General features: G+C 50.1%; 1 protein-coding gene across 1 annotated transcript in view; it reads left to right on the forward strand.

Annotated features, from left to right (window-relative positions):
• Positions 1–3,078: 3,078 nt before the first annotated feature.
• VAT1L (vesicle amine transport 1 like) overlaps positions 3,079–18,495 on the forward strand; it is a 147,467-nt gene continuing 132,050 nt past the window's right edge. The window contains exon 1 of the mRNA XM_047079268.1: positions 3,079–3,373. Coding sequence (XP_046935224.1) covers positions 3,141–3,373 — 233 coding nt within the window. The 5' untranslated portion in view covers positions 3,079–3,140. The remainder of the gene's footprint in view (positions 3,374–18,495) is intronic.

Below are 18,495 nucleotides of genomic sequence, written 5' to 3' on the forward strand. Positions count from 1 at the left end.
TTGCCACATTCCACCGGAGAGGAGCGGGTTTGGGAATACTTAACAATCCAAATAGTGGTATATGGGACTCAGAGGAAGGTTTTCGTCCCCAAGCAGCACAGACTGTAGTGTGCTTCCTCTCCGTTGTTGTGACAATCAGCCGCATACCACTTATAATCTGGGGTTTGTAAACAGCCAGAAGATTCCCTCGGAGGGAGTAATTATATTTCCTTTAACATGTAAGGCAAACAATTTTTCTGAAGCATGCTATGTGCTGACTGCAAAGTAGATTTCCTTTACTAATGCTAAAGGAAAACCCTCACAATGAAGGCACGGAATTTTGGCAGGACAGAGATATTAGGAGGCCAATAAATGAGCAGAGAACATGAAAAATGCCATGGAGTATTATTTTTCAGGAGCTGAACTGGGTGGCATGTTCAAAGAAATATGCACGATGAGATGTTAAGAGCACTGATGTTAAACTCAGTTTTCTCTTCTATAAAGTGGGAATAATAATGCTTACCTAATAAAGTTATTCTGAGAATCAAACGTACCTAAGGTGTCCAGAACAGTAGCTACCCCCAAGTAATGTCATATATTGTGGAAGTTATCAGCCTCAACCCATATCCCTTTCTAACTCACCATTGCCTATACAAGACAATGGCTTCCTACCGAGAGCATCCCAAGTTCTCTGCTCGGGCATTCTCTCAGCCCAGGTGCACGGGGCAGGTCGGAAGTGCCAGGGAGCTCATGCGTCCAGGAACGGCCCTCAGCCAATCATGCAGAAAACTCAGTGACAAATACCCATTTCCTGGCTTCTTGGGCGGGGCCACTCTGAAGCTTGCTCCACAAGGGTCTGCTGTCAAAGTCTTGTTTCGGGATGGAATGCAGCCTAAATGCTCTATTTCACGTTAGCAACAGGCTTCCTAATTTGGGATCGTAATTGGGTTTACAATGACGTGTTCAATGCAGTAACCAGCCTTGTCTACTCAGCCTCCATCCCCCAGCCACCGCCTCGGCTGAGGCTCTTATCTGTTTGCCTGTATGTGCACCATAGTCTCTGACTGACCTTCACACCTGTAGTAAATCTATCACCCCATCTCCCGCCCACTTCCTGCCAAAGTTATTATCCTAAAACACAGTCATGCCATTCCCTGGCTTTTGTTTTCCTAAGACTTCAGTGGCGACCGTCGCCTCCATGATTATGTCTTAAATTTTATAACGTGATACGTGAAACACTTCAAGAGCTGGTTTGAAGCAATCTTTCCGCCTAGCCTCCAGTGACTGCTAACCCCAGCTGATGCTCAGTCCATACAGATCAAGACAGTGTCTTCTCCTTTTACTCGTTACCTTTCCATGTGTTTGAATGGACTTGTGATCTTCCCCGAGGAACCTGGCTTATCCTTCAAGTTCTGGCTCAAACGTCCGCACCTCCATGAGGATCTCTCCAGCTCCTCGGCCAAGTTCCCTCCTCTGGGCTACCGCAGTAGCATCTGTATTCACTGACTCATTCATTCACTCAACAAGGGTTTTTTTTCTTCTGAGCATTTTCGACTGTGCACCAATCAGGGGCTGAGCCCCAGGGAAACCCATGCTGGATGAAAGCGGAAACCGCCCCTGCCCACAGTGCAAAAAAAGGAAACAGACAGTAATTAGCAGGTTGATCATATAAAAAAATTCATTACAAACTGCCATGAGAGTTTACCATAAAGGATGCAGACCCAACCTGCGGAAACAAGGAATGGGTGCTTAAGTTGAAAGTGAAGTGGGCGATGACACCAGATGAAGGACTTGCAACATACATTCCAGGTCAAGGGACAGCAGGTGGTGGTGGGGAACATGGTTCCATTTTTGAGGAACAGAAGGCCAGGGCATTTAGAGCACAGAGGCACAGGGAGAACAGAAGGAGGAGAGGCACTTACACCATTCCCTGTGTCATTTCCATTTCTTGGCTGTGTCCTCCCCACCTTATGATTGAGAATAAACTCCTTAAAGGGAAGGACCATGTGTCACTGAAAGTCCTATCCACCCCCGCACTTAGCACAATGCAAATAAACAAAATTAATGTACCCATTTTATGGATGAAGTTGTTGAGGGTCAGAAAGGTTGAATGAGTCGCCCAAGGTCCTAAAGGTGGCGGCGTTTGCGCGGTAATAGAATATACATCCATCACTCCTCCACAACAAGGTTTCTCTTAACAGCCCCACCAACACTCTCGCCTGCCCGTCGTTTTCCTAAAAAGTTCAAGTTTCTCTATAAGCTCCTTTTCAAAGGGCTCATAACAAAACCCCCAAATTTGCCGGTTACCGGGGAGTGTGTGTGTGTGTGTGTGTGTGTGTGTGTGTGTGTGTGTGTTGGGGCCAGAGTACAGAATGATCTTCTGGTGATCAAAACAAAAAGGGGACCCTTTTCTGGTACAGGATTCTTTTCTGAAGCCTCTTTGGTGCCTGGAAATGGTGCGGGTGGTGAGAATTAGCCATCAAAAGAGGCTCCTGGTGATGCCCCTTAAAGAGCATCCGCGCGCTGACCCCGAGAGTCTGGAGTGAAAAACACCCTGGTTTAGACTCTTCAGGGGAGTAAGTGGGATTTCTCGTTTCCCGCTTCCCGAACCTTTCTGCCCTTCCAGCGGGTACCTGCGATTTGGGAAACAGCCCCACCTCCCGTCTCTCCTGCCTGCCCCCGCAGATCCGTGCGGGAGGAGGCAACCGTGTCTCCGGGAGGCATCCTCCAGGCCCAGACGTTCGACTCTGTCCATTTCAAGGCGCCGAGCCTGCGCCGTAAATAACAAAGTACTGCGCCGCCCGCCGAGGACACGGCGTCCTCTCTGCGTGTTTTATTCACGAGTCTTGGGCAAGTCTGGGCTCTGGGGCTGCGATCAGGAGCCCGATTTGAGACCGGCTCTGGAAGTGGAGTCGAGGCTTCGCTGGGGCAGGGAGGGGGGGCGGGGAGCGAGGGTGGCGGGGTGAAGGGGTGGGGCGGACGGGGGCGCGGCTCTTGCGAGGATTACGGCGGAGGCTGTGGCCCTCAGCGCGGCTCGCGGAGGCTGCAGCCATTGCACAGCGGAGCATCCCACATTCAACAGGAGGAACCCGCGGGAGAGGAGCCCGAGCCCCCCGCGCCGCAGCCGCCGCAGCCCGTGCGCCCCGCGCCCCCCGTGCGCCATGGCCAAGGAAGGCGTGGAGAAGGCGGAGGAGACGGAGCAAATGATCGAGAAGGAGGCAGGCAAGGAGCCTGCGGAGGGCGGCGGCGGCGGCGGCTCTCACCGCCTCGGGGACGCCCAGGAGATGCGCGCCGTGGTGCTGGCCGGCTTCGGGGGGCTCAACAAGCTGCGGGTCACCAGGAAGGCCATGCCCGAGCCGCAGGACGGCGAGCTCAAGATCCGCGTCAAAGCCTGGTCCAGTATCCGCGTCTTTCTCGCTTTCTCTCTTTGCGCGCTCGGCGCTCCCGGGGCGGGGGTGGCGGAGCCTCGGCGCGGCCGCTGCGCGGGGAAGAGTGGCCGTGGGCGCCCCCTCCGCGCCCTCCCGCGGGTCCCCGAGCCTCCCCGCGGCCGGCGGCCGGCGGAGGCGGGGGAGGATGCCGCGAGGTGGCCCCGCGCCCTCTCCCAGCCGGATCTAGGGGTGACCGGAGGGGACTGTGAGCTCTCGGCGGGGAGGAACGGGGTGGATGGTGGCGCCCAGCGCCCCGGGGTCTGGGAGATTGCGCGGCGGGGGGCTCTCCGTCGGGTAGGACAGCTGAGCTGCCGGGAGAGGGAGTTTGGTAACACGGTTAAAGAATAATAATAACAACCGTTGGAGGACTGTGTGCCAGCCATCGTTTTTAGAGTTTTAGGTGTGCGATCTTATTTAATACTCCCTGGGACCCAACGAGTTAGGGACCGTCATTGTCCGGCGTTTCATGCGAGGAGACCGGGGCGCAGAAAGAGCGATTTGCCCAAGGTCTCCCTGCCGCCACTAACTGACCTGGCCAGGATTTCCTACTCACTCTTTTTAAACCTCTATGCTGTAGTGCTGCCGGGTCTGGCGACAGAGTGAGGGCTGGGGAGGTGCATTCTCCCTCCCCGCTGGTGCACTCCGCTCCTCTGGCACCCGGGGATGGGGAAAGGCACTGGGAAGCAGGGGCGGGGGGGGGGGGGTTAGGTCCTGGAGCATCTGAGCTTGGTCAGGGGTGAGGCCAAGGCTCGCTCTTCCCCGCCAGCGTCTTCTCTTCTGTGCTTTTCCGAAGAGGAAAAGCAAACAACTGGTCATCTTCTCCCCCCCCCCCCCCCCGCCCCATCTCAGAGGGAGCTCAGCAGTCCGAGTACCCTTCCTATTCCCCACTCCTCCTGGGGGAACTTCAGAGTTAGGCCCGCCTGGGATTCCCCTTGGAGTGCTTAAGCCTCTCTGTGTGCTGTCACTATGATCCTTTCTCTGAAGTTCTAGGAGGGAGGGCTCAACCCAAAGGGTTCACTGGATCCAACACTCTGAGTTCTTCATGCAGCAGCATGGGAAGCTCCCAAGGGGAACTTGCCCTCAGCACAGTGAGACGGACTTACCCTCTCTCATGTCTGTGTTTTAAAGTCCCCAGCAGTCACTGCTCCCCCCCCCCCCCCGAAAGCAGCAGTCAGCCTACCTGTTCTTAGGTTAAATCCCAGACCTAGACTCTGGGGACATACGCAGAGGCAAAACAACAACCACAAAAAAACCCCCAAAAAACAAAAAAACTAAAAAAACACCGCAAAGGAGATTCTCCTCCCAGTCGCTGCCTTGAGAGCAGGTGCAGGACTCCATGGCAGGCTGGAAGGTGGCTGTCAAGAAAAGCAGGCACTGATCTCTGACTCACTCTTCATACATGTAGCTGGTCACAGTCGACTCCAGACATGACTTTTGGGAATTCAGGGTAAGGGAAGAGGCTTTTGCAGACTGGGGAATCCTGTGTAGTTCTATTTTGTTAACTCTTGCTGAACCAAGCACATTGATCCCAGAAGGCAGAGCTTACGTCGGCCCTTTTCACCAATAAATCCCCAATGCCTAGCATAGTGCTTGGAACACAGTATGTCCCGCATTAGTTGCTGCTGACGGACTAAGTTATTGCTGAATGAATGGATTGAGAAAAGACGCTCGGACGGGGAGGGTAGAGTCATTCTTTTTCTTCACTTGCCGGTGAAAGAACATCTGGCTTGTAAAACTAAAACTATGTATTTATTGGTAATTCTCCTTTCTTCACCACTGATGAGAAATATGGTATAGATGCCTATGTGTATCTACAATTTATGCCCCTTCATCCAAATTGGATTCTAGGACTTCATCAGAGGGGATGTTCAGAGGGTAAAAATGTTGAAGCTACTTTTTAAAGAAGAGAGCATCATTTGCAGTACAGATAGGTCTGGGTTCTCTAGTCTTATGCTAATTGCCTAGAGGCTGATAGGAACTGAAGCATTTTGAAGTAATAAATGTCAAGATGAAAGCCAGGAGATTGATTTTCAAAGCCAGATGCACAAGCCTGTTTTTTATTGGAGCTGCGCGCGCGTGCGCGCGCGCGCACACACACACACACACACACACACACACACACACACTCTGGAATCACTGCAGATTCCCCACCCTAGTTTTTCAGTAAGCCAACCAGACATGGGGCAACATTTGGAATCCGGTTTTGCAAAGGGCCCAGATTGGTTTTCATTTCCCCAAGCTGGAAGCGGAGTTCATCGGTTTTGCAAGGGGGGATTGAAGTAGGTTTGTGAAGATTGCCCGCTGGGTCTTTCCTCCTACACTGGGCTAGGATTGGCAGGCCAAAGATGCCCACTGATTGTAAGTTTAGCCTTGGGAGCCAGGATGACTCATTCTGTATTTTTATGAATCAGCTGATGGCTTCCTGGATGGAGGTCCCCCTTTTATGTGCTCTCTGTTTTTAATGGAAACCTTTTATCATCAAGTAGGATATGCTATTTGCTTGGGAATAAAGCAGACTCTGTCTGAACTAGTATTATTCAGACCTGGAATGAGGGTCCAAGTTGGTTACTCCATACGTTGTATGGGAATGGAAGAGAAGAGGTGCAGGGAAATGCCTATTTGATCTCATTTACCCCTTCTCTTTTATGGTGCAAGAAGATAGATATTATACTGGAGCGAATTGAGGCTTGGAGATGTTGAGTAATTTGCTAAAAACATCACACAGATAGTACAGTTAGGATCTGAATCTTCGTCTGCTGTTTTCCTTTTATTCCATTTGTCTCCCTCTGTGGGAGAGCCACAAGAAATGTGATTTACCTCTCTGGACCTTTGGCAATGCGATGCCAGCTTGCTTTCCTTCCCTTCTTCAGTGAATATGGCTCCTTTGACTTTTTTTTTTTTTTTTTTTTTTTTTTTTATGTCTGACTTAAGAGAACATTCTCTGGCTAGTTCCAAAGTAATATGGCTTTTCTCCCCAAAGGGAGACATGCTGGTCAAATGCAGCTCAGAAAGAACCGTTTGGGGGAGTGCAGGGCGGGAGGGATTACAGAGTCTTCTAATTGGTGACAAGAGCATCAGCTTTGATGGGGAACCGGTCCCGTCACCCGTTCACTGAGCAGTTTACACGGCAAGCTACTTAAGTGGCCATGCGGAAACAGCACGTGGCCTTTGGAAGGCGAAGGATCCGGAGGTAGGTCCAAGCCTCAGCACTTATTATCTGTGTGGCCTCGGTGGACACATCTCCGCCTCTCCAAGCTTGCCATGCCTCAAGTGCAAAACGCAGACAAGATGAACCTCCTATTGTTGAGAGGATCAGATGCAAAAACGAGACTGGCACTAAATGAGGAGTGGTTGTTGTGACTGTTGCCACCTCCGTTGTCCTGTCTGTGCCTGTGTGACTTGTTTCTTTGAGGACTTGGAGGCCGTCATTTTAATCACGTGGATATTACAGGCGATGTCATGTTACGTTTGCTCTGTGATGAAGACTGAGACCTTCCTAGACAGGAGTCCCAGCCCCGTCTCTTGCTAACCATAGGTCATGGGTCTTGCCCCCTAGAGGCAGAGCCAGACACAAGGCTGCTCTCTTAAGTGGTTGATTGAGGGGGTGCTTTTGGGGAAAGGGACGTAAAGGGAGCCGGACAAGGGAGGAGCTAAGCAAGGATTTCATCTGCCCTAGATCCCGCCAGGAGTTCTGGGGCCTGAATTATACCTTAGAGTCTGACCTCGCAGCAATAGGGGAAGTCTCTGTGTTCCCCACGCCCTCTGGCCCCCTGTTGTCAGTCAGGTCTGGGCTGTGGGACGCCTTCTGAGTGGGGGCAGGGAGCCTCTCAGGCAATGGTGACTCCTGTTTGAGCGCTGTTCCTCCAGAAGAGGGAAGGGGGTTGGGGCACTGCACTGAGCCCTGAGTGGCCAGCACTCCCAGCAGGCGGGGGATGGGTGTGCCGCCCAGGCAAAAGGGGTCTGAATGTGGCACAGACATCGCCCTGTATGCTGGCTGACCTTGAATGTGTCGCTTACTTCTCTAAACTTGAGCTTCTTGGTCTATAAAATGGAGATCATAATCGCACCTCCCTTTACGGCGTTGTAATCGAGTTTAAATGAGATATAGCGTAGAAAGACCTTTTTGGTGATGCCTGGCATATACAAGTGGTCAATAAATGATAGCTATTATTACATTATTATTCTTGGTTTCCATCTGGTGTCTCATTCAAACTGGAACTTTTGGGGGTGTTAAAGGGGCACTATTCATAGTTACTCTGGGACAGCAGGAGCAGACTGGGACTGTTTTAGGCAAACCAGGGAACACGGTCCCTCCCCCCGCCCCCCGCAACTGCCTTTGCTGCCAGAAGTCTTGTCACAGTGGGGCTTTTCTTGGACAGGAGCTGGGAGGATTTGAAGCTGAGGGTCTCCGGGCTGGGCTGCGGAAATATATTTAAGTGGCCATTAACAAGCCTTGTCTCTGGTTTGTGGCTCAAATTGGCTTGTGATGGAAAGGCACTAATGGATCGGGGACATTTATTTTCCCAGACTGATTTACAGAGAGAGGCCACATGAAACTGCTAGAATGAGAGCAGTTGGATGAAAAATGGTCCCAGCCGGTCATGGCTGCGTTGGCTGATCTGAAAATGGGCCGAGGGCAGGCCACACGAAAGGAAGGCCAACACACGGTGGGCTTCTAACGTGTCACGGAGGTGGAGGGCATCGAGCCAGGGGAGGGAACTCACGCTTACTCAGCACTCGTGAGGAGCCAGGAACTGAGTTGCCTGCCAGGGGCTTTGTTTCATGTCATCCTAGGGACGACTCCACAATATCAGTATTACTATTTCCATTTTCAAGTTGGGAAACGGACATTCAGAGCCATGTTACGATCACAAACTGCTACGTGGAAAAGCAGTGTGAAGGTCCGAGCCAGCTTTGTTCCTGCACTCTTTACGTTTGGGAAAATCAGAGGGATTCGGTGACAAAGGCACAAGAGGGAAAGGACAGACAGTGAGGGACCAAGAGGTAGAGAGAGGCAGGCAGACACAAAGACTGGAAGCAGGAACACAGAGAAAGACCAGGAATGCATTTCACTGACCTAAAGCGTAACGGGTAGGACTCAAAGTTGGCACGGTGCCATCTCGCCCCCCACCCCCAAAATGGCCATTTGTATTTCTAAACCACGTCCACTTTCCCTCTGTTGCCGATCTATGGGACTCTTTGGAGACCTACTTAACATCAGATGGCTAGGACTGTTGACCCAGAATACCCATGCTGATGAAACACAGTCACCACTCCTCGGATCCACTCAAGACATTCAGGTTTCTGCCTCTGCCCCCTTTGCCTCGATTGGGCTACCGCGGCGTTGGCAACTTGCCTGTACAATATCCCCAAACAACACGGCATTAAACTGTCACTGGTGAGGCCCATCTAATGAAATATGGCCAGTAGTATCTTTCCTGTGTTTATTCACATAAACAAATGGAGTGCAGGAGGTTAAGTGACACGAGTGCTTATAAAACTGAGAAATCGCTTGGACGGTCTCTTGGCCAGGAAGCCAGGTCCTTGGCTTGGCCAGGAAGCCACTCTGCCATGATGATTGGAACAAAGTGTTCTGGATGACTCTGTATCGGAGAGAGATACGAGGATTTGACAGGAGAGGATGACTCTGTCTGACTCACACCGAGCCCCGCTCGGTGATGACGCGAGATGGAGACGCTACTTCGGGGATCTTATTTATCCGGGAAAATGTGCATCTTCCCTTTAACTGGGTCCTCCGCGGTGAGGGCGGGGTGGGGGGGTGGTGGCTGTGTCTTCTCTTCAACCGATAATGGAATGGACTTCTTGCCTCCCCAGCAATTGGAGGAAGAAAGGAAGCCCAGAATCAGTGCTTCTTGTGTTTCACAGAAAAAGGAAGTATAGGACATCTTACGGAACACCGGACGCGGAGCAGGTTCCCAGAAACGGCAGCCTGATCTCAGAAGAAACCAATGGCAGGTGGCCCATGACACGCAAAGGGAGTGACGGCTGATATTTACGCTCACCCTACCCCTCGCCTGTCTTAGCTGCCACAAAGCTCGTTGTCCTTCTTCGCGATACATCGGACCCTCATAACCCCCTGAGGTTATCGCGCTTACTTTCTAAGAGAGCTGCACTGCAAGCGGTGAGAAGCTACAACAGATCCGAGTTCAGACCCCAACTCGACCCCACCATGGCCGGGTGATCTTAAGCAGACAGTTCCTTCCACTTGCCCATAGCCTCGCCTTGGTAATTACACCCACGTGTACTCGTGAGACCAGGTGAGAGTCTGTCACGTCCTGACTGCGCCCTGCACATAGCGGGCGCTCAAGGAAGGCTATTTCCTTCCTTAGTCAACCAGGCTGTAAAAGATGGGCGGGCACTTGACCCCACCCTCTGGTCCCTGGTCCTGCTGTGCCACCTCCAGACTACACTGGCACCAGGGGGCAGGGTGCTGGCTTTTGAAGCTAATTTCCAGGGTCGGTATGCATTTGTTGCGACCCTCACTCGCGATGGCCCTCTGCCTGCCCACCCGAGGGCGACAGTAGGGATTTCTAGGATAGCTGGATGTGCAGGACCGTCAAGCCTCTGGAGTTTGGTTCGCTCTCATTCAGAGGAACCCAAATCCCACCACCTCTGGGCACATCACTAGCATTCAACACAGACAACAGGGCTCACCCAGGCATGGGGAAATGGCGCCCCCACGACCCCACGTTCCTGGCACTTCTCTCAATAGGGAGCTTTTTTGGCATCTTGGCATTCGTCATAGAAGAAGAAGTTTAATTAGAAACAAGACGAGCCTCCTCACAGGAAAAGGGTAGCGGGCGTGTAATCTCAAATTAGTTTGATTCCTCTGTGTGTGATCTCACACAGAAAATCGGTTGGAGCCCTGGTATTAAAATGAGTAAATTCAATGTTTGAAGGCCCAGGAGACAAAATTTATGCTTCAGTGAAAGAGGCTGTTTCATCTTTGAATGTTATATTTTCTTGATGGAAACACACAGGGAGCTTCTGTCCTCAATCTCATTCTGCCAGTGACCCTTGATCCCTCATCCAAGCCTCATCCCGATCATTGTTCTGGAGCCAGGGGTGTGCGAGACGGTGCTTTCCTAGACCGACCCCCCCCCCCACCGCCCCCCACCCCGGGAAGAGAAACAACGGGCCCGCTTACTCCTGACTTGTCTAAATGGCTGTAGTCCCCAGAGCCCAATGCAGGATAATTGTCTTCTGTGAAGGGAATGATAATGATTCATTCCTCGGGCCGGCATGGACGACATACCCAGGTGGGGTGGGAAGGACGTATGCTTTTTGGTTATAAAATAGTTAATGCCTGGAATGAAACAGACCTGGATTCGAATCTTAGATCAGATCATTTTAGCAACCTATCTAACCTTAGGAAAATGACTTAGTCTTCCATTACCTCAGTTTGCTCATCTGTGTTATGGGTACCACTATAGTACTCAGGGGGTAATTTTGTGTGTGTGTGTGTGTGTGTGTGTGTGTGTGTGTGTGTATAAAAAGACATAACACGTCTAAAGTCTCTAGCGATGAGGTTGGCATTTTCATATTTGATGAATGAATGAAGTCCTTGTCGTGTACTATATGCTTCATATATGTTAATGGTAGGGAGAAGAAGTAGGACATTGAAAAGTCCCAACTTTACGTAAAGTTTTCTGGATAGAGCCCTAATCAGACTCCAAAATGCTAACATGCAAAGTAGCCCCAGACAGGATGTGCCATCATGCTATGACGTACACAAGAAGACTCAGATGAATTCCCGAAGGAACAAGAGAGGAGACGGAGGCACAATGCCCGGTGCTCCTACCGTGGGCCAGAGGCCGGGCTAAGCACAGAGATCTTCTGCTCTGACTTCTCTTTTCCTTATCTCCGCCATGCTGACCATCGCGATGACGTTGTCTCTGGAATTCTAGGCTCTCCCCTTTCCTTTCCCTTCCATCTTGTGTCTTCTTCTCATGAGTTAGCTTCATGTGCTCTGCCTGCAACGAGCTTCCTTCTTGAGACTCGGAGAGATGGCGGCCTTCTGCCCCAGCTGCCTCGTGCGAGTGTAGCAAGCCCCAGAGAGAACGGTTTTCTCCCGCTTTCCATACATCGAGGAAGGAATCTTAATGGCCCTCCATGAATCACATATCAGCCCCTGGATCTCTCTCTCTCTGTCTGCCCAAGGGGTTAAGGTGCTGTGATTGGCCACATGTGCATCTCACGTCCCCCTACCCTGATCTAGAAGAATGGGACACCTTGATTGATTGCCTTACCAGGAACACATGAAGTGTGTGTGTGTGTGTGTGTGTGTGTGTGTGAGGGTGTGTGTGTGTGTGTGTGTGTGTGTGTGTGTGTGTGTGTGTGTGTGAGGGGGTGGGGACATACTCCAAAAGGAATGGAGGGCAGTTACCAGAAGAGAGAGGTAAAAGATACACACAACTGATCAAAATGGCAGCCGTCATGGGTGATGGGAGACTCTGTTCTTCACCACAAAAAGTGAAGGGTCAGAGAGGGGACTGGAAGGCAGCTCCATTTCCTATCCCGGGACATTACATTCTCAGCACCGAGTTGTTGAATCATATTAAACGACACATATATAATATTTCCAACGGTCAGGCCCACTGTCTTTTAAATCTATTTGGTAATCTTGGAAATTCTAGAAACTTTCTCTATTATCACTTCACTGGTGAGCACCAAGCCTGGTGCTTGGTTAACAGTAGGCACTCGATACATGTTTGGGGGGGAATGAGCGAATACATGACCGACCGTCCCCCAAATGTTAGCTGTACATTTCAACAGAAGTTGCCTTGCCACTTGTAAACACCAACAGTGTTTACTTTCCTGATACGGGTGGTAGCCGGTCCACACGGGTGTGGCTTCAGGCTCCCCTCTGTCACCTTGGCTTCCTCTGACAGGAGGTCTGGATCTCTCCAGCTTGCGGGTCTTTTCGCGGAGACTGGCGAGGAGACCAAAGGAGCTACGTATTCAGACAGTTTTACCTCTCCTTCATACAGTCTGTTCTCTTGAAGCTGGATGTTCACTTTTTGAATTCTCTAATCACTACTTACCCTAGGCTGGGAAATGCGGGTCTCTGACTTCTCAAGATGCTCTGTAATTTTCTCCTTATTGACATCCCGCTGCACCGAGTGCTGGAAGCCAGGGATCTTAAAGACAACCCATCGTGCTACATCTGGGGGTTGTTATTCCGTTATTCCAGGAGCACTTACTCGAGCAGTCCGGCTTGTCCCCCCGGGGACCCAGGCCCCAGCAGCCTGGATGCTAAAATGAGATTTAACCAAACTAAACCTACTGTGGTAATCATATCACGATATACATATGTATCACATCCGTACGTTGTACCCCTTAATCTAATGCAATGTTATAGGTCAGTTATATCTCAGGAACACTGGGAAATAAATATGCCTTTCAAACTACTAGGGGAGAAAACCCAGTCTTTGAAAACAAACGGTATGTCCATGACTCTGTTCCTACTTTCCTTGGTAGGTATCAGGACCCTCCCCCTTCAAAATCTGCCAGGTGGGTGCAAGGGTTTCCTAGGGGGTGTTGCCCTGACGCGCCTCATTGATTCTGACCCCCTGCTATTGTCCTGTCCTGCCCCTCCCACCATAGCTGGAGCCATCTCACCAAGTTCCCCCATTTCCTCTCCATCCCAGGGGGTGCGGCCCTCCCTGTAGGCTGTGGCACCCTTTCTACTCCATTTATAAGCAACGTATGCCACCTTAGGTACGCATGCCCCTGCTTTTCGGAGCCAATAAATGTAACGCTCTTTCCTTAATTACTCATCATCACTATTATCGTAATGACCTTCATGGAGTACTTATGTTACAGGTTTTATAGGAATTTCTAGGGTACCAAACATGTCACAGATGAAGACACAGGATCAAAGGGGTGAGGGAACTTGCCAAAGATCACACAAGTAGTGAGACAAAGAGAGCTGATGTTGACTGAGCCCGGGTCTCTCTCCAGGGCTTCATCTTCATGGATTTCGTACCTATTCTTCCCTCCTCTGTCCTAGACTCAAGCCCCTGGAGGTGAAGGGTGATATACCACATATCAGAATCAAGCCCCTTCCCCCCTTGTATTGCCACAAGTGTCTTTGTGCAGACTTATGTGCTCCAACCTGTAGTTCCCTTAGGATGATTGTTTTTCTTTTCCCCAGAAGGCTTAGCTGCTATTCAGGCACACAGATACAAGGTGGGGCAGCCCCACTGGCCCAGACAGTCTGAGTTCTACACTAAACTGGTGAGGCTTTCAGGCTGTGCTCTGTGGCCCCCTCTCCTTCCTCTCAATACAGACACGCGTACTTCTTCAAACAGACTATCCATCAAATTACAGACTTTCTTTTCTTTCTTTTTTTTAAAAAAAGAATTGTTTTTCAGAAAGAATTGTTTTTCATTTGTTTATAGTACACCTAGTTCTATCAGCTAATGGGGAGCTATTAATGGGGAGCCACCGTTCCTATGATTGGTCTGAATGATCTTGTAAATGGATTCTTTTTAGCCTCCCAGCTAAATTCACTGACGTTGTACTTCCTGGGGACCTTGTAATAAACTTTGAGTCGGCATTTCGCAGCCAGAACCTGGGTCGCTAAATGCAGCTAGCAATGTGCCCACCTTCCTTAAACAGCCCTTCCAAGTTTATCTGCCTTCAGATCCATGAGAAACTTCTCTGCCTGACCATAAAGGAGAAGGTCCTTTCTTCTGGGACTGCTCCTTCATGGGAAATGGATAGCAAAGGCAGTTTTCACCCACCCACTCCCTTGGAGCCTCAACCTCTCTGTCCTCAGCCAATAGCACATGGGGGAGACTTGACTTCTTCTTTTTGCTCTTTTGACATTGCCTTTGCTTTTCCTATTCTTCTTTTCCCTTTTGTATCCTTGATGTGGTTGGGTCTGTTCGCTCTTGAATAGAAGCCCAACTTCCAATAGAATTTCAAAGCACTGTCAAATTCTGTCGAGTCCTTTGGAAAACACCAAAGCAGGTCGCATTTGTGCTACAGAGAAAAACCCCTCAAAAATTTCCTCTTCCCATTTCCATCCTCTGTGCCTCCTGCTAACCTTTAACCTGGCCCCCGTGCTCTTCAAACTCCCCCAGACTCGCAAATCCTACCCTTAGATTCCTGGTCTCGTACATTTATCTCTGCTCACCTTTCACACCTATTCTTTTACCTTCCAGAAGTAAATCTTTGCTTTTCCCAAAGCACATCAATCAAGCAGGACTTTGATCTTCTCAGTCCCCCTCCACCCTTCCTCCTACACCGACATACTCAATAAGGCTGCCGCCAAGCATCGAGCATGGCTGAGCTCGTTCTCTTCAGCAAGAAGGAAGGAAAGAGCTTGTATCATTCCTAGCTATTTTCCTACTGACCCCTTCAGCGGAGGAATCGTTTCCTGCAAGGCCAGAACGTGCCCTATGCTAAGCAGTGAACACTGAGAGAGGTGTAGTTTAAGACAAACTCTGCCTTGGAGTTGCTCATAATCTGTGGGGAAGACAATAGGATAGTGATGCTGCTCCTGCTTTCTTCTTAGGTTAATTACATTTAAATATTAATTAACTAAAGTTAAAAGTTCAGTTCCTTAATCACTCTAGCCACATTTCAAGTGTTTGGTAACCATATATGGCCAACGCCACCATACTGGACAGCACAGATGCAGAACATTTCCACCGCTGCAGAATGTTCTGTTGCACAATTTGCGACTCTAGACTTCACCCCATTTATTCCCCCAATTGAAACAACTGTTTTACTAAATGCTGTTTTTAACAGCAGCAATGGCTTAAGGGATAATGTCACATCATAGCAAAAACGGGCTGTTTCTCTGCGGAGCCCCCGCCTCTCTGGGTCTCCAGGAAGGAGTCAAGCAGGAAGCGCCTTGCAATGTCTGACACTGGCTTCTCCCCGCCACTTAGAGGTTGGATGAGGGAGAAGAGGTTGCGAGAACAGGAGCAAAGAATACAACCTTTCCTAAGTGATGGTTTCTTGGGGATGCCTCCGTGATTCCTGCTAAGCGAGTCAGTAACTGCCCTCTGCTGGCTATGACCTTTGTACCGTCTCTTGTTAAGGGGACTGTCACACCATGTAGTCATTTATTTGTCCTCTCCGAACTCCTGAGAAGCGGAGATGCCAAGCCCCAAGTCACAGGGGGGCTCGCTGAATTTAAATTGAATTAGACTGAATGTTCTACATAACCAATCACTGCCAGGCACCCGTTTGAAGTCAATGACTTGGTCAACGTCTAACATGGAACATAGAGATTTTAACCTTTTTAGAAACCTTCTTAGGAACAAATACCCGCTGTGTCCTCAGGAGAGGCTGAGAGTAAATAAATAACTCCGGGTCCAAAAATCAAGGGATTAGTCTTGGGATCAAGGAGAGCTTGTTTTGGACCCATCTGGACCACGCTCTTCTGTTTCTGTTGAAAGCTGGCTCCTTGATATTTAGACTCTCAGTCACTGGCCATTTTGTTCCATGTTAGAATACTACAGAAATGTGTTTTGAATGCTAATTTGGACACAGGATTTGAATGTATTTCCTCTCTCAGAGGGAATCAAACTGACTTGTACAACCGTAGCCCAAACTGTGCTGCCCTCATCATCATCCCGATTTTGTGGATAAGGGGATCTGGGAGGGGCAACAATAGCGTTATTGACTTAATAAACAAAATGGTAGATTACAGAGAACATCAGATGTGTCGGAGAACTTCAATAGGTCTCAAATGGCCACAGTGGTCTGTTGATCTAAAAACAGTGGTGAGACAGGGCGGGCAGGGTCACGTGGAGGGGGCCAGTGTCGGGAACCACGGGGCAGCGGTGGGGAGAGGAGAGTCTGATGGAACACAGGTGGCTTCTCTATCCTGAGGTCCATCCAGGACAATTCTGGTTGCTCTCAAATGAGAGATGCCATTTGAGATTTGCCTAAAAGGTGTCCTTGTTTTAGACAATGAGTGGTTTTTTTTTTTTTTGGCTCCCCTAGCAGATTAGTATCAGTGTATTCTCACAGTCTTGAGATAACCCAACAGGCACTTACACGAGCCCAAAAAGAAAAAAAAAAAAAAGAATTGGGAGCTAGATCTTCCGAGACCAATGCCTATTGTCCTGGGCTTTCTCAAGTTATCAGCTGAGATGGAGAAACAAAACCAAAATCGTCAGTTCTGGGGAAATGAGGGAATGCCTCACACATCCACTGCTTTGCCCCCGCTTGGATGTGGAGTTCAGTGCTTTGATGAACTCAGCAACAGCCAGGCGAGAGCAGAGTGAAGAAGGCGCATATCCTGCTTTGGGGCCCTCTTCTTCTTTGGGGAGCTGGCAGGGGTCGCCACTGATGCTCCCCGAGCCCAGGGAAATCCAGACTTCCCACCTGGAGCTTGACATGTTCTCCTTGATGTCCACACCCTATCCAGCATTCTGTGATTTCCCACGGACCCATAGAAAGCCCCGAACTCCAATTTTTCACTGACCTTCCCAGGACTGACCAATCCTGCATGTGTTTTGACAACCCACCTGCTTTCACCTTTCCTATTTTTCTTCAGTCTCTGCCCCTTTCTCGGTGCTTTGATCTCTTCAATTCCTGCCTTTCCTTTCCTCGTATATTCTCAGGTCCCAGCTGAAAGATCGCATTGTCTTGCGCACCCTCCCTGCCTTAGTTGTAAGAATGCATGGAAATTTCCTCCTCAGGGGCCACCATACAAAGGATCTTCATAATATGGCCCTTTGTAGCAACGTGGACGGAAATGGAGAGTGTGGTGCTAAGTGAAATAAGCCATACAGAGAAAGACAGATACCATATGGTTTCACTCTTATGTGGATCCTGAGAAACTTAGCAGAAATCCATGGGGGAGGGGAAGGGAAAAAAAATGAGGTTAGAGTGGGAGAGAACCAAAGCATAAGAGACTCTTAAAAACTGAGAACAAACTGAGGGTTGATGGGGGGTGGGAGGGAGGGAAGGGTAGGTGATGGGCATTGAAGAGGGCATCTTTTGGGATGAACACTGGGTGTTGTATGGAAACCAATTTGACAATAAATTTCATATATTAAAAAAAAAAAGGAGCTTCATAAATATTCAGCATCAGGGACAACTGCTCTGTGCCCACAAAGGAATAAAACCCTGCAAAGGAAGAATGTGCCACCCGTCTTGTAGTGGATACTGGGGTACACCCCCCAGAACCCCCTTCTAGGACCCGGGACCGGGAGTGATGGTGGCTGATCGGTCACAGCTGTGCCCCTGCAGAGGCACTGCCCTCAGCCGAAGGAGGCCACCTTGCCCCAGACTGCGCTCCCTCCCTGGGGCAGCTCTCATCCGAGGGTATGAAAGCCTAGTCCCCTGGCCTTGATTCATGACGACCTGTGGGGCCATCTTGGCTCTGGAACTTTCCATGGATACAACGAGTCCTTTTTGCTTCTATGTCAGCATTTAACTTCATCCTCTACCCAGCCCAGCTGCCCTCACACGTTACAGAGGGGTTGTCTCCTAGAGTTCTGCCCCTCACACCTCCTGCATGCAAACCTCAGTCTCAGGGTCTGCTTCCCCTGGAACCTGACCTACGACACCTTCTTTGCGTGGAGATGGTGGGCTGGGGGGTGGTGACAATGACCGCGGCTCACATTTATGGAGCACTTCCCGTGCGTGAGGCCTCCCGTTTTACATGTACTGTCACATACACGCCGCACCAACACCCCAAAGGGCGAGCACGTTGCTATCCCATTTTTGAGGTGAGAAAACTAAGGCTCAAGGCTTTCAAGCAAATCGCGTGGGGAGGAGCCAGAGGGCCACAGCCAAGGATCTAAATTTCGCTATAGCGATCGCAGCGGGCCACTGCAATGACCCCTTGGGGAAGTCCTTCTGGGAGCCAGTGTTCTGACATCATGGTCATCTTGTGGGACAGCCTATGTCCTGGTGGCCGTGGGAGCTCTCTGCCGGTACTTCTGTAAAACCACCCATCGCACCACACTGTCATCAGCTTTTACAATTTTGGGTCCCCTGTTCACTCTGATATCCGATACTCAGTATGGGGTAAGTGCTCAATGTGACAGATGAATCGAGAAGCCCCCCTCTCTACAACTGGGAAAACGGAGGG

This window comes from Lynx rufus, unplaced genomic scaffold, assembly GCF_022079265.1.
Source record: "Lynx rufus isolate CCGP_SWC_20201006 ecotype Redwood Valley unplaced genomic scaffold, mLynRuf1.p SCAF_16, whole genome shotgun sequence".
Lineage (NCBI taxonomy): Eukaryota > Metazoa > Chordata > Mammalia > Carnivora > Felidae > Lynx > Lynx rufus.